The following is a 23,607-nucleotide window of genomic DNA, read 5'->3' as shown; positions in this document are numbered from 1 at the left end:
ACCTCCTATTTCTCTATGCTTTCATAAGATGACACGTCTGCGAAACACCACTTCTCCGTGCTACTCACTGCATGCTGCTTCGGATTCATCTGACCCATCAGGACATTCTTCTTCACCATCACATTTCCACCTGGCTGGGATGCAGTGGCCGTTGTCACAAGTGAAATCCGACTCGGCACAAGTTTTCTTTGCTGCGAGGAAAAAAAAAAGAAAAAAAAGGTACTTGGCATGAGCATAAGCAGTGCAGAAGACGTTCACTGCATCCAGTCCCACTAAGGATGACACTGACTGCCCCATATTGAGAGGATTCATTTCACACTCAGCATTGCTTCTTCATGACAGAGTCAAACGGATACCAAAGATGGGTGTTTCTTCTCGCTAGAACTCTTCTACCTCCATTATTTAACATGGATTCACTCTTCTATGCCTTTTTCCAGACATTCAAAAAACAGGGATGTTCTTTTTCAAAATAATTTTGTGAGGCTTTTACTACAAAAAGCTGCTGCCTACATGGAACTGAATGCGTGCTGCATGATTTACAGACAGGTAAGACAAACAAGTCTCATCTTTGGAGTACTATAATCTAAGTAATAATGTTTTTATCTATGCAATCTATTTATGGCTTTTTAGTACATCTGTCACCATAGTAGATGATCATAAAGCACTCCTCCAAACACTAAAAATTATTTCATTAAATGTCAACTACTCTGCGCTCCTTGCTTTGCCTGCATTAATCTAGGGCTTGAAAAAGATGCAAGGCATGAATTCAAGTAATTAATTGGTCTATTCCTCTGTGCTGGCGGCGCAGCACAGCCAATGCCCTGTAATACAAATCAGCATCTTTCATCTGCAGTAGAAAGTAATCTACAGATATCTGGCCCCTTCAGTCCTTGGCCTCAGCATCCATGTGATCACCACTCACTCACTGCTTCTGCAATGGTGATTTTAGTGGCTTTTCTGCTAGGAATTGGACTGAACAGCCATGCCACGGGAGTCATGAGTCAGGCTCAGTGTTACCACCCTTGCAGCATAAGACTCTGTGGCTAACTGGTATCTACCTTTGTTAGGGATCAATTTCCATAGGAAGTGGTGGTGGGGAGAAGACCTGTTTCTTCCCTCTACAAAGCTGCTCAGAACCTAATAGGATCACAGGAAAATTCTGGTAGTAAAGGACCTCAGGAGGTCATCAAGTCCCAACCTCCTGCTCAAGATGGGGTCAGCTCTGAGGTCAGACCAGGTTACTCTGGGTTTTATGCAGTCTGGTCTTAAAAACTCCCAAGAACAAGACAGCACAGCCTCCCTGGGCAACCTGTTCCACTGCTCAGCTGCCCTCATGGTGAGGTTTGAGCTTGACAGTTGTTCCCTGATATAAGTAATGTGCACACATCATTGCTACATCAATATTTCTTCCAGCAAACATTTTCAAATCATTAAACAAAACAAATAAGCCTCCAGTGTTTGATTTTTTTTTTCCCTTTCTTTTTTTCTTATGAGAGCTGCTGTCAGGGAGGGAGTCGTATTAAACACAGGTCATGTGCCCATGTAGGAAACAAGGAACATTACTGTGTGAGGTGCCATGTCTCACATGGCAGAAATCAAGTACTCATTACACAAAACATGCAGCTTCCCTGAACAGGCATCCAGCAGGAAAACACTGCAGAGCATCACTGAGCAGCTGGACAATCTCTCAGGATGCACTGTATAAAGAGCAGATACATTTACTCCCCTTCTGTTGCTAAATGAGCCAGATTCGGGGGGAGGGGGAAGACAATTTTCTCTTTAGTCATTCAGAACCAGATATTATGAACTAACATAGGAAAAAAATCCAACCCCACATAGACCAAGAATTTTACAAGAGACCAGTCATACTAAGAATCCAGTCTGATTTTGAAAAGACGCTGCACATCCGTTGTCTGGAGGAACAGACTTCCTCCTGAACCTCTCCGGTTAGAAAACCACAGCCTGTGAAACTGGCTAGTGACCACCACTTCTGGTGTGTTTAATGGTCAGAAACTCTGACCAGATACAGACAGGATGTGCGTGCACAAGCCAAGTCAGAGCGCTCCCCTGCTCGCTGTGAAGCTGACTGGGTAAAATACTGCTGTCTGCCGTTAGGGAAAGGTTACGGCGTCTACAAATGAAACAATCAGATCTTCATCCAGAAAGCAGAAAGTAGTACAACACTGCAGACATAAGAAACTTCATTTAGAAAATGTATTTAGCTTTACACTATCTCTCTCAGCGTCCTAATGTCTCGCTTTCCATAGGAAAACTGTCCTTCGACTCGTTCTCTAGAGATCCAAGCACTAAGACAACCCCTTTCCTACCTCCAAACAAACCTCCCCTCTCTCCATCCATCAGTCTAACACCCTGATCGCTCTTATTTCTGGGACATGTGGACGCAAGCGCGCTCAAAGGGGTCAGCCCCAAAAAGGAGAGTAACAGGCATTCCCTTCAACATGGCCAACCTGCTCACAGCAGATGGTGGCACTGATTGCTTTGTTCCCTTGACGCTGCTCTTCGGCAGCACCATTAATAGATTGCCAGGATTCACTAAAGGGGGAGAAAAGCATTACTGAGGGTCCCAGGGCGTCGTTTGGAAGGTGTTAACGTGCTCCTCGAGTGCCGCTCCTCTTCGCAAAATGAAGTTGGGCATAACCGCTCACCAGCAGTGGCCTAACTGAAAAGCGTCACCCTGTCCGCACGCCCACCCAAAGGTCCAACAGTGCCCTGCCAGATACATCAGCAGGATACAAACGCATTTGGTCCTTTGTTTGAATCTGAACTGTCTAACATCTTAAAGGGGCAGGATTAAGGGAGGGGGAGCTCAAACCTTTCAATGTTTATCATATTTACTTCTACTATTTCTTCTTTCTATTATTTATATTTTATATACTGTATGTTATTTGTTATTATTTTTTACTACTGTTCCTCTCTAACACATTGGGTCATGGCTCTGCAGATTGTCTTAATTCCAATAAACTCTGCTCCATGTTGCAAACAGCAACCGAGATTATTCAAACTGCGAGCATACCGAAGCACTGTCTCATTTCTCACCTCTAACACGAGACTGGAATCACTTCATTCCCAACCAGATTCACCTTCTGGCACTCAATCGTCATGTCTCTGGGATCACAATGCAGGCAGGGAGCAGATGATTAAAATATCAGCTCTCTGTCTTTTTCTTCCTTTTTCAATTTTGATAACTTTTTCTATGAATCTCCCATGTTATACACCTTTCTTCTATCAATTCTCTATTAAAAATTCATTAAGGCTCACACCATAAATTGTCAGTGGTGCATTAAAATGCGAAATAAATAAATAAATACACCCTTCTTAAACAACGGGGAGGACACAGGTTCATTTTATGGTTTCACCTGGCTCAGAAATAGCCAAGCAGAATCAATTGTTCCCCTGAGATCCATTTCCTTTGCCGTAAGCAGCCCAGGCAGCTCTGCTCACGTCTCTTCAGAATGAACATAAACAAACAAGAGTAAGTAGTCACAGCATCCCTGCGCCTCTGCTCCTCGGGGGGCAAACCTATACCTGGAACAAGAAAAGAGAAGGCTGCTGAAGCGTATGCAGAGCCTTTCATCTTCTCCCCTGCCTGAATGCAGAGAGGGACACCAAAGAGGCTGCCTTTCCTTTGACTACTGCTTGATTTGCCTTTGGTACCTGCTTTTCCTTTCTCGCGTCTGTGGCCGGACAGATACGTCAGAAACTCCAGGGTGGAAGCAGGCGCCTGTGCGACCACGGGGCTCAGCTCCCACATGCGACGAGCCCTGGCTCGGGCAGCTCTCCACAGGCAGGCTGGGTCAAAGGAAGACATTCCTGCTTCTCTTCGCCCAGGATGAACGGCAGGGGGGAAAAAGAAGGTTTCAACTTTTTCCAGCCATGACAGAACAATATCCTAACATGCTGAATTTAAAACTAAACTGCATCAAACCAAAATGGTCCCTCATTTAGCAAAATGTCCTTTTCCTTTCCATTGCTCACATCTCTTATCCTGAACTGCAAGTAAGTAAGGATACAGGGTTCATCCCTGCAGCAAATTAAAAGCAGAGAACCCAGGGAGACTGGTTTAGAGTACGAACATTTCTAGAGGAAATTCATAAAAATGCAATCATTTGGGATAAGTATAATTAGACTGGAGGAAATAAATCTATACCAAAAGGAACAGATCTTGTACTGGTTAGCAGCAGGGACTGGATGATCGAAATGTGACTTCTAACTTCCAAAAATACCTTTCTCTGAAAGGTCAAATCCCTGACCCTAGAGCCAAACAGGTATCTGAATCTAATTGAAAGGTCCAGGATTTATTCTTTCTTCCTCTTTCTAATAAAATCCAATATCCTCCCACTGCCCTCATGAGCCCCTAGTCACTTCATTTAACCTCACTTCACTTTTGCCTTAGTTCTAGAGGCTTTATGGGGCAGGAACATCTTTACAGTTACTCTTTATGATACACCAGGCCCTCTGTGATTCAATTTCTAATTCATGTCTCTTGTTTCTTCTTATTTTGCACATCTGTAATACTAAGCAATACACCACTCTACAATAGTTTCTTCTTTTGCTACTCCTCATTTTCCCAAACCAACACAGCTGAAAAGCAGAGTGAACATGTTCCTCTCTTATCATCAACAGTTCTGTGGGCAAAGCTGTAGTTGTTCAACAGCAGCAGTGATGTAAAAGCACACACAAAAGCACATTTTCCAATTACAATTTGCCTGTAACGGACAGTTAAAGATTTTTTTTTTCCCCTCCTAAGCAAATGAACCCCTACGTAGAAATAACAGACTCTAAACACAGGATTTTTAGGTAAGAGGTTTGTTCAAACTCTGGCTTGCGTATCCAGAAAGAAAACCAGGCTGCCGAGAGCATCGTTGCGTGTCAACCCACGAAGACCCCGCCAACGGTGTTCTCTCCCTGTTTGCCCCCCTCAGTAACTGTTGGCCAGTCTCCACCAATTCAGAAAGGGGGGAAAGTAGTGAAAAATAAGTCTACTCCTACAACACGTCCTTCATAACATTAGCAGCTGAACAGAGAACAATCAGAATTGCAGCTCAGCAGAGGGAGATGAGGACAGAAAGTGGCCGCTGGGCCAGTCTGCAGCACGTGCTGGCAGCCAGCTGGGGCTGTGCAGCTTCTGCATCTCACGCCCGAGGTCGGTTTATTGCAGCGGGAAGAAGGCAGTTGGCAATTCAAGAACAAATGACCAAAACCCCGAGACACCAAAACCATTGAAAACTGGTTTCATTTGTTCCGCTGCCCTCATCCCTTTACACAGATCCTGCTCCTATTTTAGCTTCTGAATCTACGCCAGACCTCCGGATAAACCGTTTATCTGTTCTCATTTTCAGCCAGTATTCAGCCTTCTTGCATAAACTAGTTTCACCCGAGCTGCTGTAAAAATAAAATCCAATAAAGTAAAAGGCCATACAATGCAAGTTTTGCTGTGATCCTTCCGCAGGAGTGAAATAGCACAACCCTGTAGGATGTGAGAATGGGAAGATGATGGCAGGCCAGAAAGAGAAATTGAAATTCATAAAACAGGGTTTCATTTCATGCTGGGAAACTTCAATGGCAACTTTGATCAGTGGCTTATCAGAGCCGCTGACAAGACTCCATACGAGAAGAAGCAAAGCAGCATCACACGAGTTCAGGAGCTTAACACAGACCATCGCCATCAGTCAGCCCCGAGAGGTGCCAACGGCAGCTTGAAGTGTAACACAGGACACAAGTTAGCTCTTCCCAGAACAAAAAACATCATTATTATGGCTCACTCTGCACTTCTTAAGGACCTCAATTAATCCAGCCTCACAGTGAGCAAAATACACCCCAGCTGAACCATTTGCTGGGCCCACTGAGGTTTTCTGCTTACCATGAGAAAGGTAGGGGCTGGGCTCATGGTCCAGCTCCAGAGAGGTTCTGGGCTACACAACATTGACAGCAGTCATTTTTACTTTATAACCTCAGTCAACTCCCGACCGCAAACACAGCCACCATGACTTTGCGGGCGCCACTCTCAAACAAAAATTCCCAGCAATACAAGAAAGCACATTATTTATTTGTTTATTTATTTTTCAATTTGAAGTTAGGTTCACTGCAAACTTGATATACACTCCCAAATCCAGAAAATTCTTGGAGCAGGAGACTGAGCTCTAACCACGTACTTTGTCAGCGTCCCTGCCCTTCAATAGAAGTCTGCGGAATTGATCCCAAATCCTTCGGCCAGGTTATACACCCAAAGCATGTCTTAGTCCTCTTAAAGAGATTTGAAAATCCTAACCTACATCTGACACCACTGCAGCCTGTGTACTCTCCATTCCCGCTGCTGACCGGCGTGGTATCGATTTCACAAAGGAGGAAGCGTAACTGGGAGTGTGGGGCAACCCACCCCACCATGATTCCTGGGCACAGCAGGCGGCAAGCAGCGCTCCGGCCCTGGCCGGGCCTGGCTGCCCCGGCTCTGGGCACCCACCCAGCCTGACCCCACCGGCAGCACCTCTGCCTGGGCTACGGCACGGGCAGCGGTGGCCACTCACGGCCAGATCCTCGGCATGGGAAATCCCAGGAACGTGTTGGTTTGCAGCTACAAAATGGCAACTGCAAGATCCGAGAGTTGAAACGGCAGGAAATCCTAGCGGATGTGGACGGTCAAGTCCTTTTAATTTTCAGACGACTACGGACACCTTGAAGTAATGAAAGGGAATCTTCAGCCACTCTCTGAATCTGGCCACTTTTTTTGACGCTGCCATCTCAGCAGGCAGTTACATTTATAAAGCAAGATTAATCAGATCACCTCAAACAGCCGCTGCTCAGACACAGACCATGCTCCCTTTGATACTCCACAGGAAACACATTTTAAAGAAACTTCTCCCCAGGACCCCCTGAACTAGCCCAGAAAACAATGCCCGATTGACAGAAGTGCAGTCAGAGGGGTCGGGACTGCTTGAAGCTGCTACTACAGTAACCAAAACACACAGCAGCTGAGTGTAAACTAGCCCCTCTGATCAATCAAATCAAATAAATTAAATTCAGAAGAGAAAAAGAGATGTCACCTGTGACTTTTTATTAGTATCAAAGGTATCCACCTTTGTGCATCTTAAGTGCTAATACACATAACCATCCTATTTAGAATTAATTAAATACATTTTCACGTTTGACACTGAGTTTAACATGAGGAAAATGGCAGCACCTCATCGCAAGTTATGCAAAGCTATGGAAAATACAGAACGCTGAAACAGCATTTTGTTCTCATGTCTGAAATTGAAGTGACTTCATCTAACAAATACGTGCCTTCACTGCTACGTTTACTTGTGTAATCACGGCAAAACTGAACAAAATTTTTCCCAACCTGTCCTCAGGTTGCCACTGCCATTCCAGACTTCAAGAAGGGACTGTACACTCAAAAGTTCCTCTGTTTTTTTTTCCAAATACACAAGTTGGTCTAATGAATGCAGCATTTGTCCCTACAAACCATGCTTCACCAGTAGGAAAAGTAGAAATCCCAGAAGAGAACTCAAGGACAAACAAGCACTTGGACTGGCGTGCTCCTTCAAGGGCATTAGAGGTCTGTCAAACATATTGCTTGGGTATGCAAGACAAGTTCTCCTCTGGAGTTCGAAGGCTTCGGCAGGGCTCTGGGACTTTGTTTTGGGGAGCTTCACAGCTGGGAACAGCCCAGATGGAGGTTCAGGCACTGCGTCCCTTCAGAGGAACGTACCACACGCTCCTCTGGGCAAGGCTCCCTCTGACATCTGCTCCCTCCATTTCCCTTTTCCCTTCACCTTTCTCAGGTTTTTTTTGTTTGTTTAAGATCCGCTTGTAAAGCATCAGTGATCTTTTAATCTGCACAAAACCAGGTTTTGTGACAATTTTCTCACTGCTATTCTCCAGTAACCCACAGCACCTCAGCGCTCAAGTGTCTGGAGTTTTAAAAAAAAACAAACAGCAAATCCACACAAAAACCAACCAACCCCCCCCTCCCCCCATTCTACTTGTAAATTGAAAAATCGTGTCCTTCTGCAGAGGAAGGGGGAAGAAGGGACAGATTTTCCTATCACCATCCTAAACACACCCCCAGCTTTGCTCAGAAATAGGCTGGCAACCCTGTCCAGCCCGCAGTCACCTCTGGATGCTACCGCTCAGCCTCACCGCAATGTGGCACGTTGGCAGGTGCGCAAAGTACCTGCCACTCAGTGTCAAAACATGCCCACTGACAACATCTCGCCGACGCGCATTCTCATACAGCAGCAACAGTGACAAGGAGGTTGGCGAGCGTACAGACAGGGTCAGGCTTCAGAAAATGTAATTCTTATTGCAGCAAAGATTCTACGAGTATAAAAGTACTCTACAAAAAGACTATCAGAAAGCTTGCTCCTCTGACTCAAGAGATCTGAGGACTTGAGACGAGCAAGTCATGCACGTCCTCAGCTACAGGTACATGGACACAGAGACATCAAATGACATGCCAGAGGTCATGCAGCAAATCTGTGGCATAGCCAAGGATCTGAACCACATCTTTCAGCCCCATCTGCTAGCGAGGTATTGTAAGCCCAAGACAGAATTTCCTCTTTACGGAAAAGAGCAACCATTGTTCTGCTGTGGAAGTTGAACGTGTTTCCAGAACTCCATATTGCTGCAGTCACGGCCCCTTCAAAGGACTTGGTATGCTCCGAGTTACCAGTTTGTTTCTAAATATTTCTTCGACTAAAGCTCATCCACGCTGACTTTTGCTGACAGAATTGCCAGCTTTGCCTGTCTGCTTCGGAGTTTGTTTTGCTTTCTTTTAACAAGCAGCAAGACATTGTTGCAAGACACAAGCTCTTAGGTGGCACCTACATGTATGTCATTCCACTATGAAGGACGTCTGCAAATTCCTCAAGAGGCACTTGACATTATTCTGTCTTTCTTTTTCTGGGAATTTAACGCTAGAAAATATTCTACCCTGACGAAATATCACCAAAGTGTATGAATAATTACTGGCCTCAGTGGTCTCCGTGCAAAAGTGGATGCAGATGTTTTTATGACACCCTACAATGTCTGTTTTCAATGTAGGTTTCATAACCCTCACCTGAGTCAGAGTTATATGCCTCAAGGAGGCACCTATAAATACTGTTGTTCAACAGGATGGTCACAGAGATACAAAAATGTTCCCAGAGGAACACAAAAACAGTGAAAAACTCCCCAGACTTGGAAACTTGGGAGTGACCACGAGTGTTGGACTCTCCAGCCAGGCTGACACTGTGCTGAATGCAGTGCCTGGAGCTTGAAAATTCTTGATATCCCCAAATTACAGAATCATAGAATCATAGAATGGTTTGGGTTGGAAGGGACCTTGAAGATCATCTGGTTCCAACCCCCCTGCCATGAGCAGGGACATCTTCCACCAGACCAGGTTGCTCAGAGCTCCATCCAGCCTGGCCTGGAACACTGCCAGGGAGCGGGCATCCACAGCTCCTCTGGGCATCCTGTTCCAGTGTTTCACCACCCTCATGGTGAAGAATTTCTTCCTAATGTCTAATCTAAATCTGCCCTCTTTTAGTTTAGAGCCACTCGCCCTTCTCCTGTCACTACACACCCTTGTGAAAAGTCCCTCTCCATCCTTCCTGTAGGCCCCTTCAGGTACTGGCAGGCTGCTCTAAGGTCACCCCTGAGCCTTCTCTTCTCCAGGCTGAACAGCCCCAACTCCCTCAGCCTGCCCTCATAGGAGAGGTGCTCCAGCCCTTGGATCATCTTCGTGGCCCTCCTCTGGACCTGCTATTAAATTATTAATGGCTATCCCTCTCCACAGAGAGGTTAGACCATCAACCCCCTGACGAAAAAAGCCAGGCTTCCTGAGGACAAAACATACCGAAGGCCATTTCTGCTACCAAATACATTAAGGCAGAGAAGCAGAAGTTGTTAATTTAAGTTCGTGGAGCAACTTTGGTTCCCACCTACAACCATGCCTACAGCTCATCAGACAGGTGCCTGGGAAACAGAACAGCCGTAGTTTAAGGCTGAATTTGCCTTCAGTTATTCATAAAAGGAGAGGAAGGAGGAGACTAAGGACACGTGAACGTAGATCCTTTCTCTAAGTGATACTGAGAAGGGATATCAGGTAAAGGAGGGCCTTCTTATATCGTTAAGATTTCTGCTCAATTTGATGTTTTTAAGGATTATTACTTTTTCACAGGTGGTGGTGACAAAATCTCCAAGATTAGTGGAGAGCATGGCAAAGAATGTACCAAAGCCTGCAGGGCTACTGTTTCTTGCCTGGGTTATACTGCTGCATCGAAACTTTAAAGCGCTGGAGTTTATAGAGGAGACACCACGTTGCAGAAGCTGCCTTTCGCAGCTTGGACACAACATCAAGTTCTCATGGCCTGAATTTGGCATAAATACTACGAGGTAAAGCAGACCAAAGCAAAACGTGGCATCTCCAGCAGAATTTCATGCCAAGCTTGCATGCGAGAGGTAAATCCAGAAGTCCAAAACCCCTCACAGACCTAGTTACGATGAACCCCCCGTCACGCTCTCACTGCAGTTGCGTGATATATGCTATCTTTAGGTTAAAATCAGCGTGAGGCGTTTCTGGCAATCCTCAACCCCTGCCTGCACGTTTGCCACTGCACTGCTGGAGCCTGCCCTTGCACAGCTGCATGCGCGTTGTGCAGCCCAGGTCACTTGGCCGACACGGGCTGCGAGAGCAGAGACCACATCTGCCGGGAAGCAGCGGCAATTCCACCCGCCGCCTTTGCCACCGAAAGCAGAGCAGCGTGACTACATGCCGTGAGTCCCCAGAACTGAAGGCAAAGTCACTTCCTCTGCAACTCAGCCATAAAAACAGCCAGAAGGGAAATCTATACGATTCGAGCCCTGTTTTGCAGAACTTGGCGTGGGTCCAGGCTGCATACTGTTACCACAACTGTGTGGAAAAACAGTAACCTGATATTTGCACCTGCAGGCTCTGTGTGTGTAAACACAGTAAAACGCACGCCTGCGACATTCCTATGAACAAGCATTCCACGTTCCCTACAATGTGTTGGTTACTAACAGCCCAGTAATATAAATCTCTGACCTGTAATATAAATTTAATCTAATGACACACTGGAAACCCAGCAGAACTCAATGCAAAACTCACCAATCCCTAACAATCCAAACAAAAGAAAAGGAAAAAAAAAGGAAAAAAGCAAAGGCTCTTCAAGAGTCAGGATCAATGACCTAAAATCATATACTTGAAGACTCCATCTTCTCAGTGGCAAAAGGATGCCTTCTGTTGGTAGGAAGCTGGGAGAGGGGACAAGGGAAGCGTAACCGATCTGGGGGGACGAAGAAAGCAGGGCCGGCTCTGTGCACAAATCCGCGTGGGTGGCCCGTAGGGAAAGGCGACGCGGGTCTATGCTCCCTGTTAGGGAATTACATCTGTAGTAACACACCTGAGCATTCTATGTGTCAGCCAACAGCAAGGGAAATGAAGCTGTTACTTTGCTTTGTTCTGCTGCATTTATTTATTTTTTATTAGAACCAACACCACATTTAGTGTCACTCCTACACATGGTCCAGTTGCTTAATATTGGATCAACGTTTGCTCTTTTTCTCTTGTTCCTAATTTAATCAATCAGTTGCAGGGTGAAAAATGCAAGAAATGCTCTATATGGTTTTAAAAAAAAAAACACCACTCATGCCATGGTTTACTTTTCTGGGAGGCTAAAATACAACAATTAAAATACCCATTGCAGAGTCTCGAAAGAATGAAGAGTCAATAGCAATGAAAAGAGTGGAGATTTTTCTACAGACTTACTCCAGTGTTTTCAGCTTTAGCCTCTTTTCCCATTTGCTTTGTTTTTAGCAAAATTCTGTCACTTTTTGGAGTAAAAATTTATTTCTAGGATTATTAAAAGAAAAGTTCCCCTTTCTGAGCATGCATTCATTATCCTGAATTCTTTAACTGCTTCAGACACAAAAGATGGAAACGGGAAATGGAAAGTAATAATCGGTATGCCACAGATGAAAAAAAAATACACTGAAACTCCCCGTGCCATGATAAATGTTACTGAAAACCATTCTTACGTCGTACCAACACGTATGGTACAGGAACCCACTGGATGGCAACGCATCAGGAACGTCCAAGATCACAAAAAAAAATTTAGTGCCTGGTTCTTAACGATCTTTAGACAGCCCAGTGCCACAGATGTCCCTCTCTACGTACCTGCGAAGAAATCTTTTCTACAGCTCTGTCAGCTGCTCTGTAACGAAGACATGAATTGCATCCAATGACTAACTTGGAAGGAATCTTACTTTTTAAGACCACTGAATCAGAGCTCTGGGAATTGTAAAGGATTGCACACAAAAGCATTTTCAAAAACGTCTCCAAAGCCAGCATCATTTCAGACTGAACAGCAGGTTCATCCTCTGATCCAAGTCTGTTACAGCGGAGCAGTGCCAAACAAACGTCTATTAATATTCTGCCAGGAAGCACGAGCGGATGAGCTCCTGCATTACATTAAGTGAAGTGGTCAGGTTAAGAGTTAGGCATCGGTCATGCAGTTCCTCCACTCAAGCACAAACCTCTTCACCCATCACCGTGTACTGTCAAATGCTTTTGTGCATCGCAATATTAAATACTAGTGCCCTGGGGATGGGAAATGAATAGGCACAACATGGAAATTATGATGCATGCAACGATACCCTTTAGCCCATTAACAAGTATGACCATGCTTACTTATTCTGAGCACTCTAATCATCAAGGCAAGAAGACATCAACCGTCACTGTGTCACACTGACAGGGCCTTGAAAGGCCAGTGTGGTTCAAAGGTCCCCAGGAAACACAAAGAAGCTTTGTCTTTTGATGTAAAGAACAAAGCTACCATGTGGCACCGCACCACACATGCAATTAGTCAGGAAAGTTAATACAGTAGAAGCAGATGGTGGAACCATGTCAACATTTTTAGTGGGCACATTTCCCCTTACTCTCGAGTTGCTGTGAACCGAGGGCATGCGGGAGCAGCAGGCAGGCTCTTGGTAAGCCAGACCACACCGGGGCCCAATGTTACCCTTTCCTCTACGCATCTGAGGTACCTGTGTGCTCCCATCGCTACTGGCACAGCTCCCATCTTTCAGACAGCCCCTCTCCACCACGTCCCCACACCGCAGGGCAGCACCGCTAACCTCACCGCACACGGAGGGAAACTGAGGCAAAGAGAGACCAACAGTCTCTAACCCTGGCAGTGCTGGGAGATGCCGACAGTGAAAGGCATTAAAAACACACTTTCAGTGGCCCTGACACTGCTCATTCTGCTCACTTCTGCAGCCAAAGGAGTTACCAAATGTTATTCGACTCACCCGTACGGCACAGCTACAGCACATCTCACTCCAACGCACTTTATACATCCGCAAAGAGCAACTGCTCCTGACCCTTCCCACGGACCAGCCCGAAAGCTCAGTTACACAGGACAGGAACGAAAGGCTTCTTGTTCACTAACAAGAGCACTGGATGCACAGAAAATGTAAAACCCAAACCAGAAGGATCGCACAAAGAAATACAATGCAGGGAAGACTGTGATTCGTGTGACTTTGAAGTAACAGCCCTGCACAGACTTCAAAGTCTCCTCTGCTGTTATTATCCACCAGCTCTGCCCAATTCCCCAGCTCTGTACCTCACGGATTTCAGTGGTACCCAGGTGAGGATGGCAGGAGCTTTCAGCTCTGTAAGTCATTTAATTAAAATAAAATGAACAACCAGCAGTTAGTCAAACCGCACTTCTGCTCCAGCCACTGCAGCTGCCGAATTCTGCAGCCCTTGGTCCAATCCGATTTCCTTTAAAGCTCCTGGCAACCCATTAATTAAAACACGGTATTTACAGCTTCCAGGGGCCTGAAACCATGGGATGAACTTGATGGAATTTATGCAATTACGTACAATCAGCCCTAGCTCTGTTCTCGCTCTCGCTCTCCTCTGCTCCCACACTCGGCCGTTTCCTTCCCCACGGCTCGTCCACGCCGCGCGGTTCAGCCCGGGCCCGCCACGGCGCGATCGGCTGCCATGGAAATGAGCAGGAGGCAACAAAGGAACTGCGAGTCTTGAGCTGGAGATGGAGGAGTCACAAGGCGATAGCGCAGGAAGGCCAAGACAAAGAGAAACCAATTTGCCTGCTGCCTCTAAACACAAACAGCCCTTCCCCTTTGTGCCAGGAGATGCTGATGAACAGAGTTTTCCCCCAATTTAAGAAACCAAGTCCCTTCCAGCCAGATGCGACCACGGTAGGTGGATGGAGCATCCTGCCCTCGGTCCTACGCAGCAGTCCATCCGGTAGTGCTTCGTGGCACAACATCAGTAATGAGGTGATCCCAAAGCAATTCCGGAGGATGTGTAGCTTAACTTACTTAATAAGCAATCCCCATGTCACTCGTACAGCAGCAGCAGCTGCAGACAGATCTGCTCTACTTTCAGAAGGAGTTTATCTGGTTTTACTCCATTATGAAGCAGTCACACTCCTCAGCAATTCCCTTGACTCTGCAAGAAAAAACCATCTCAAAACATACATTAGAAGGTATGACTGACAAGCATAAGAAAGTCCACTGTGTCTCTGAACTGATTTCCAAAGGTGTTTTATAAGAATAAAGAGAACATAAAGTTCTATGGAACGATTAACTTTTTACTGCTTAAGGAGTCCCACATGAACACTGCTGAAAGATCAAGTACCATAAGCCCAAGACATCCACATATATAATCCTTCCAGTGATTATTACTTCCCCCCTCCCCTCAATGTGTTTTTCACATTTCTTTTTTCCCATGAGGCCAGTGACTTACCTATGTAAAACCTACGGAAACCATCTTTAATGAGACATAAAAATGAGAAAAGTCTGTGAAAATAAGCCACTATCAAAGCCTAATAGCTTTCTTCCAGCAACACAAAAGTGGATTTTGGCCTTATTCTCCTGTGGTTTATTCACAATAGGAAAGAAAGCAAAAAGTGGAGAAAGCATTTCTGGCATGATGCAGCAGCAGCTCCGCAGATTTCAGTCTGTAATTTCCCATACCCAGCCTGCCTGCACCATGCCCTCAGCTGGTGTGAGAAATGGCTTATCTGCTCTGAAGTCACCGTAGCTACTCCAATTCAGATTAGCTCTAAAAGCTTCTTTCACCAAGATGTACTGCAATAGTGCATTGGCATTATTTAAGTCCAGATTTAAATGTACTACAGAAGAGGTATTTTTTACCACACAAAGCCCAGAAACACTGGAGTTTGTATTATCGATATTTGGCTCCTCATTAAGTCTTCTGTCACTGTGATTTTCATAAGAGGAGCTACGAATGGATTTATAGATCAGTGACCATGAAAATGTCTCCGAGATGATTGTTTTGTTTTCTGTCTTTTCAAGCATTGCCCATTCTGTACTGGGTCCTTGTAGGTGATAAAGTACCAATGTTTTCTATCCAGGGCAGCCACAATAAAATGCCAGACACTTTTTAACAAGAAAGACAGTAATATGTTTTTACACTGTTCCAATTAGGAGTTTGTAAAAGCCTAGCTGTTAGAGTATCGAGTCCTAAGCTTGCAATACTTCAGTAATTTTCTGGGTCACCAGTATTAACATACATTAAAAGCATTAATCTACAAGAACAATTTTAATTCAACTGGATTTTTTTTTAAAATTATCTTTTAAGTCTGTTACATCCCATATACTGGCAACACTGCGTGGCTAGCACTGCAGCTTAGCACATGATCTGTAGCCCCCAGCTAATCCACACCCTCTAGAAACGAAAAAATAGCATCAGAACCAAAAAGTGAGATTCAGAGGTGAGAAATCTGCCTCCCCAGCAGGAGGGACAGCATCCCCAAACTCCGCGTGCCAGAAATTTAGGCATCTTTTTCTTATGCTCCTCCAAACTCTGCTCTAAATAGCAGCACAGATAAGACCCTATGAAGACTACGGCTAAAAGGTAAACGGTTTCTTAACTACCAAACACCGTCCAGCCTGTCACCACCAGAATTGGGACCGGTGAGCAACACCAGCATTAAGCCTCCTCTCTGCAAATGGTTTCCAGTCACCTAAGTGTTACCAAGACAACTCCAGCGACCAGAATACAAATTACCTTTGGGGTACCACGGTAAACTCTGAGAGCTTACCAACTCTGCATGCAGATTTAAATCACAACAATTTAAATGACAACTGTGTAAACAGCAGAAACTATTAAACTATCACAGGAGTCAATGGGACTATAGTCAGGAGAAATGTTACTGGAGGCAGCAACAAAACAGAGCAAAAGGAGGAGGAGACACAGACATAAAAAAGTTCAGCCTTGTAATTCATGAGTGCCAGGCGAGGGCTTCTCATTCCCTAGGAAACACCACTTTTTCTTCGACGACTTCTTGTCCTGGATATCAGCTATAAATAAGCCCCGATGTTGGGGCAAAACTTTCTGTGTGAGAAAGCCAGGCGGCTTTGGGTGGCAAGAGATGAGTGGTTATGAACAATCCTGTAGCTGTGCGTTTCAGTTGTTTGATTTCCAACAACTGCAAAAAACAGAAGAAGAAAAAAAAGAAATATACTTTCTCTTGCCTTTGGCAGTGATGTGTAAGGCAACCTTAAAACTCAAAGTGCTAAGGAAATGCTCTGGATTCACAAACTGTTCTGCAAAAATGCTGATAAACCAAGCACAGTGGTGGTCACATTACCGGTCTAAAAAAATTCGTTAGTAAATAGCTTCAGCAAGTGTAACTATAAAGATTTAGGCAACATAACTAAGAATTTCAAGGTGCATGACAAGCTCAGAGACTGAAACCTGAGAACGAGGGAGGCATGGGAAACACTGAAAGCTGTGCTCCCTATTAAAGCTGAGTAACATAAAGTGCTATTTTTTTTATTCTGTCAGAACATTTTTCACTGGAAAGTCCCAAACACTTTACAACCAGACCAGTTGGAGCTAGATTTTCAGGAAGAGACTGGTGGTGCCCTTGCTTTTAGGCTTCCATCAATCAGGAGGGTAACTTCACTTCAAGCTTCTCATGACCAGTGAAAGGCAAGGGAATTCTGGCCGTACTCCTTCCTCACACTAAAACTCGAGAGCAAACAGTGGGGCACTAAGCATGCGAAAGACAGAAAGACAGTGAAATAAACTACTTGGCTACCAGAGCACCAACAGCCATTTCATTTGTTACTTGTGATGTTAAATATATAGAATAAATAAGATTTATTATTAGGCTCCACGTTCCTCCAGCAAGACTCCTGCAATATTCTTGACAGGAGGTCTGGACCCTCCGGCAGCTTTGCAGATCTTCCACACAAACGCCAGCCAGCTCTGAAGTCCAGCTGTCCACAGGTCACGTAGCTGCTTGGGTGCTGCTGAAGCGTTCACATGCCCTTATTTTTCCTCTTACAGTAACACCTTATCAAGTGCTTGGCTACAAGAGGATTTATCAATTAAAGTATCAAGTGCAAGCAGCTCTGCTAAGCAGAGCCAAAAGCAAGGCAATGTGAGTCTGACCCATTTGCTGCACCTTTCCTTTTGCTAAGGTGAATTCCGTTCCACCAGATTAATGAAGTGTAGCTTTTAAGCAAAAAAATCTTCATTCTTCTGCCAGGTTAAATTACTGTTCAATAGTCTGTATGAGCAGGTAGGAGCCTCTGTTAGAGCATGACAATTTGCCTGGCGGGACTCTCTGTGCAGCCACAGTCACCTGAGACGCTGATCATTCCCTAGAAGATGATGTGGGATATGACCTTCCGTTACGAGGCCTTTCCTTGCCCAGCTGGGAGCAACTGACTAAAACCCAGAAGAGTTTATATGAAAAATCAAGAGAACACTCTTCATGTCTGTGCATTAAAAAGCCTCACATTTTACAGTATATGAACATTCAGAAAAATATTTTGTAGAGCCTGCCACATATGTTGCTGGCTGGCCCAAAGATGCCGAACTATGCTAACCAGGGAGGACTCCAAGGGTCATGGCACACAGTCATCAGAAAACCTCTGATGTTTTGGGTCAAAGAGATGCCACAGAGACTGAAAAATCAGTTTTCAATTAAAAACCAACTCACTGGATGCTCAACTTGACAGCAAAAGCAGCAGACTATATTTCCCCAAATTCTGCAAACTCTGGAGCCTTTGCTGCTTGTGCTAGGAGCCAGGAAGAGCAGTTGCGCCAGCACCCAGTGGTCATCATGCCAGTAAGGGTGGATATGACGGAAACCATCTCGTGTGGTCACCAGAGCTAGGAGAGATGAATGGACGATTCGGGTCAAATTTGCTGAGCAATCACCTGTTCCTTGATGGAAGCATTGTAATTAAAAATAATTAAAGACCTGGAGATACAGAACTCCAATTTCCAAAAAGATCACTCCCAATTATTCACCACTGTCAGAAGCTGCCCATTCAGTGGAGAAGCCCTACCAGAGCCAGATGCAGGGCTATCAAGGGTCTGAAAGTCTAAATCAGTGGGATGTTCAGAACCTGCCAGTAACTTTTACCATCTTTTCATCTTTGAATCAAGCTGGCAGATGACTGAGGTTATAAACCTCAGAACTTCCTTCATTCTTTCAATCTCATAAACAACTTGTCTGCTTCTTCTCCCTCCCTTCCCGTTTTAAACCAAGTTGTAATTTTTAGCCCGACCAATACAGTCTGGCCACATCTCATATGTGTTTGATCATCTCACTTCCGCCCGGTTTCACAAGACACTGCACTTAACACCAGAACTGAGTCTAAATGGAAAGCTCGTAACTCCCAGCCAGATGCAGCTGAGTGCCCTTCTGTGCTCTGCTGCAGTTCCTGGCCAGCCACGTGAAGCGAGAGTCCCTGAAAGCTCCTGGCCACCTAGAATATAGGAGAACCAGCCAGAAACAGCTCCAAGGATCAGCCTACATTCAGAAATGCTTTGCTGCTGGAGAGCTGGAGAATGCTTTGCAGGCCAGAGCAGGGGCACTCAGTGGCACTGAGCAGCGACTGACTCCGAAGAGAAAAGGCAGTCTGACAAACAGTAATTCCTACCAGGCTCCTTCAGCCTGATGCACATCCCCTGCAACTCCAACTTCAGTAAAACCATAGCAGGACCTAAATATAGCCCTATCTATGCCACCCCTTCAACAATCATGTATGCAGAAACAACTGCTAAAGACCGGCAGTTTATTACTGAATGCACAACCTGTGATTTCCTTAGTTTTTCCTAGCTCATTCACTCCGAATTACAGACATTTATAGTTAGAGGTTCTGCGTACTTTCTCACCTGCCTATTCAACAGCCTCAGACCATAAAATCTACAATAATCAAAGCCAAGTGGGACGACGAGAGAGCACTATGCTCAGCTGCTACTTTCCAGCTCACCAGCCATTCCCTGAAGGCCACAGCCCCCCCACACTGTTTTGAGAGGGGAGAGGGAAGGATTCTTTCTAGAGATCCTGCTTCACACCATGGGATGAAGATGCTATTCCTTCACATGCGCAAACCAAAGACACTTCGAACTTGCTGGGAGTCAAACAGTGCTATGACATGCTGTAATAAATTAACCTGGCCCTTGCTCGTAAGCAAGTGGCAAGAATGTGACTAACTTTAGAACCAATTGGGATTGATGTACAAAAGCACCAAGGGTTTCCTGCAAACTGAAAAATACACAGAATCAATTAAAATCTTCATTCTGAAGGGAAAAATAAAAAGGGCATAAAAAGATCTTCACGATCCCCTGCTATGCAACAGCTACAAGGAACAGCTGCTAAGGAGAAGCTGTGTGATGTGGTTCATCTCATCCCTCCATAACCAAGTGCTTGTTTTCAAAAAAGCGGAGGATGGGAATAAAGAAAAACAAATCCCTCAGCCTAAAGAAGTCAAGAACTGCAGACTACTATTGTTAGAAATAATTTTGTTCTAATGACTCTGTCCTACAGTACGTGGCACTGTAAAGTTCAATCCCAGCATCCTTACTCAGTGACTTCTCCATTTTCAGTCTATGTGCGCATGTCTCCGTTAGCCATCTCTGGGAAAGGAGAGGGAACTGATAAAGGAACACAGAGGGAAGGGTCCATCTGCATGGGGGGGCAATAACTGCACACTGGCTTTCATGCTCTTCTCTCCTCACACATTTCTTTGGCTGGTATGGGCAAAAATTAAGCAAAATAATGACTATGAAGTTAAACCCATTGCCAAGTCAATAGCAGCTCAATCCCAGGTCAGGTAATCACCTAACAGGTATCCCTGGACATGCATGCAGCATTTTATCATGAAGTGAATTATGAATGAGGACAGATGTCTAAAATCCACAGAACAACTCCCCACAGCAAGCAAAAAACCCAAAACCCAGCTGACATCAAATATGAAGCAAATGCAGCTGCACAATATGGAAGGCAGAAGTCTTTCCAAATGGCTGTACGTTTAACAGCCCTGTTCCTCGAAGCTGCAGCCGCTGCCCAGCAGGCATTTCCCTTCCGAGGGACAGAGTCATTGACACGTCCAGCGCAGAAGGAGGTAACACACGGACTGACCCATCCTCCCTCCTCTGCCTTCGGCTCTTTACTGGGAGAGAGGTGGAAGGGAAGAATGGGTTGGCAGAGTAATTATTAGAGAAGGGAAGAGACCTGTGCATGAGCAGACACTAACTTGCAAACTTCCTTCCTTGTGAAAGAATAAACGATTCGAGGATCTAAAGCTGCCAACAGACAGCAGAGCAAAACCACTCACAGTATTTGAGTTAAAAAGCTCCTATTCCCTGCCTTGTGAAAAAAAGTTTTGTTTCTCATAGAGCTGGCTCCATTCTTTTCCTCTTTTCTTCTCGGCTCTCGGTCCATGGCAGTTCATTACGAAGATACGAACATTTGACTTTGTTCCTGGGTCAGCTAGGTCCTGTCATACAATTCACTTGGCAGGTGAATTTTAAATGGGTCAGAACTGATAGTAAGCTGTTAAAATGAGAATAAGCTGCTTGTCCCTGGGAACAGAAAAGAATAGAGGGGACTTTCAGAGTATCTGTGTCTCCAGACAACCTTTGTTATGTAATGGAGCTGCCTTACACTGATTTCCCCCCCCCCCCCATGAAAGCAACTAATTTTCCTAACAGTGGAATAGCTGTTTATCAAGGTGTAAGCTTGGTAAATGCATACAATGCCTGGAAACACTGTAGGACTCTCCGGCTGTCAGAATCACATCCTCTGGGCACTGCACCCACAGGGGTTGTGCTCCTGGCACATGCAGGACAGTGGCCCCTCACAGTCCCTCCAAGGCTGCTGCACAGTGAGCAAGGACCAGCCACAGGTCTCAGGCTACAGCACACAAAAATGCCCGAATTCACATTAAGAACTGGTAATGGTGAGCTGTTCTGCACAGCAAAGATTTACTGGTTTGCTGGCAGTCTCCTGAAGACTAAATTTGACTCTCCCCTAAAGCCAGATGCACTGTGTACAAGGGTACAAAGTTATTCTGGATAGAGACGTATTTATAAGTAGTTGCTTAGAAGTCTTCGGGCTTACAGCAGTTTTCTGTGAAAACACCAAGTCTTTTGCTAGCTCAGTTCAAACACAGGCTCACGATTTAGATCAAACCCTCATCGTCCTCTCCGCAAGTCATCCAAGGCCAAATGGAGACCAGTCTCTAATATTTAAAAAATAAGTGATGATGGCTACTGGCTGCTTAGTGGCCACGGTCAAAATTGTATCCTCTCAAGAAATCCTCACTGGTCAAAATCCAAGCCAGAAGACGAAAACCTCCTGCTTCCCCAAGTCATATTGTGCTTCCAAACATGGCCTAGAAGAGCTCTCCTAATGGGTTAATCTGAATTTACATAAGCTCAAATGGAAAACAAAACCTGGTCTTCTGTGTTTAAGCTGCAGTAAAACAAGCAGCAAAGGGGAAAGCCACAGACACCTGCTGTTGCCCTTGCAGTCACAGTTCAGTTTTCTCTGGACCAGCTTTTCTGCTTGAAACCAGAGTGGTTAACAAGTTTTTTAACAGTAGAGCAATAGAAAATCTGCAATTATTTCAGCTTCAGGCCTGCCCTTAGAGATTCAATATTATCTAAAAACCAATAAAAACATTCGGAACACACACACGCAACAAAATTACAATTTGAAATATTTTTCTGTAGTCAGCAATAAGAGACTACTTAAATTTGATTTATGTAAACATAAAATTGTGGAAAATATACAGCCTGCAGTGGTATTTCCACCCCCTTCCCAACCACCATGTTGAAAGTACGTATTGTTTTCTGCTTTATTTGAATTCATTCTTAAAACTGGATGTTTATGTCAGTTTTTATTAGTTGTTTTCACTGCTGTTTCTCGGTGTGATTTTACTGTACAACTTGCCACACTGCAGAATCTTTTTTTACATATGCAGCAAAAAGGCAGCCAGGGCAAAGCTTTAGTTTTTAGCTTAGTCTTTCTATATTTTTGTGATCTTCTTTTATAAATCAATAAAATATTTTATAACAATGAAAGTGAAAAAGAAGGAAAAAATGAAAGCCTCCCTCTAACCTTGGAAGGACACAGCACAGTCCTAAACAGTGATGGCCAAAGTGGGTTGCATTCGGCCCAACCCCCACTCTGTGGCTGCACTGCCCCACAACTTCCTCCCTTCTCCAGACCCCAGACCCCCCCAGGGTGGGACAAGTGCATGAGCACGCACCAGCCCACACCCTCTGCTCTTCTGGAGCAATGCGTTGCTGGCTCCAAAATAAGCTGGGAGAGGTAGAAAAGAAGGGGAATCAAGCCAGTCTCCACAGCCCCTCCACAGCTTTCCTTGTCAGGGTTCACATGTAAGGTGTCAGTTACAAAATCTGCTCTCTGCAGGGACAAACCTCCTCTGGAGCAGCTACATCCCAGATGCCTCCAAACTGACCACTCTGCCAACAGATACCGCCACACTCGGCAGCTCTCCCGGCCCAGCCAAACGCTCTGTGGTGCTGGACAGAAGCAGGGCGAGATGCCATTCCCACGTCGTAGCGCTTTGCAATCTATATTATGACAAGATAATAAATTAAGAGCGTCGTAACATCACACTCAAACAGTGACAATGCTCCCTACCTGCCCCCAGGGCACCTATAAATTACAACCCCTCTTCCAGAATGTGTGCATCTGTAATTTTATAGAGTCAAAAGGTCAAAACTTTACCTGCACAGACTTTAATGCTATTCATACATTATTAAAACCTTTTAGGAATCACCCACTTGCTCCAGGCCGTCCCATAGGGCTGAGCAGCAAGGGCATGCTAGCTAGGGAATTATTATATATACCAGGTCAAGGACAACAATTCAAGGTCAAGCACAGAAGAGAAAGATGCTAAATAATGCCTTCATATTTCTAATTTAGCTCTCAAATAACCATTTTTATTTAAATTTGTGTGCATTATACACCTAACATTGGAATCTCCTATTTGAATACATACAGCCCTTTATCCAAAAGCTTTAAGATGCTTTAGAACTCCTCCCACACCAATTGTAAGCAGCAAGCAATAAATTAATCTACCTGCACAAAAAATTCAGCTGCTTCTGATCTATTTATGAGAGGCCAAAGCATCAAACAGCCTATGGAGATGGAATAATACAGCATTTATCTGAAACTCTGAGAAAAGATCGATCCCAAACAGTCAATTCTCCTTCCACCTCCAGCTGTATGTATTGGAGAGCCAACATCTGCC

The 23,607-nt window shown here is 44.9% G+C and overlaps 1 protein-coding gene across 4 annotated transcripts in view; it reads right to left on the bottom strand.

Annotated features, from left to right (window-relative positions):
* The window catches only part of LRP8 (LDL receptor related protein 8), a 198,359-nt gene that overhangs the window by 78,803 nt on the left and 95,949 nt on the right, over positions 1 to 23,607 (bottom strand). For all 4 annotated transcript variants that reach the window (XR_012764382.1, XR_012764383.1, XM_075424452.1 and 1 more), the window contains exon 3: positions 69 to 191. Coding sequence is in view for 2 of the 4 variants with exons in the window: in XM_075424452.1 (XP_075280567.1) it covers positions 69 to 191 (123 nt within the window). In the remaining 2 variants the exon portion in view is untranslated. The remainder of the gene's footprint in view (positions 1 to 68; positions 192 to 23,607) is intronic.

Source organism: Opisthocomus hoazin, chromosome 6 (genome assembly GCF_030867145.1).
Source record: "Opisthocomus hoazin isolate bOpiHoa1 chromosome 6, bOpiHoa1.hap1, whole genome shotgun sequence".
In the NCBI taxonomy this organism is placed as follows: Eukaryota; Metazoa; Chordata; class Aves; order Opisthocomiformes; family Opisthocomidae; genus Opisthocomus; species Opisthocomus hoazin.
Note: the sequence above shows the minus strand (reverse complement) of the source record. Positions and strands in the feature narration are given on the sequence as shown.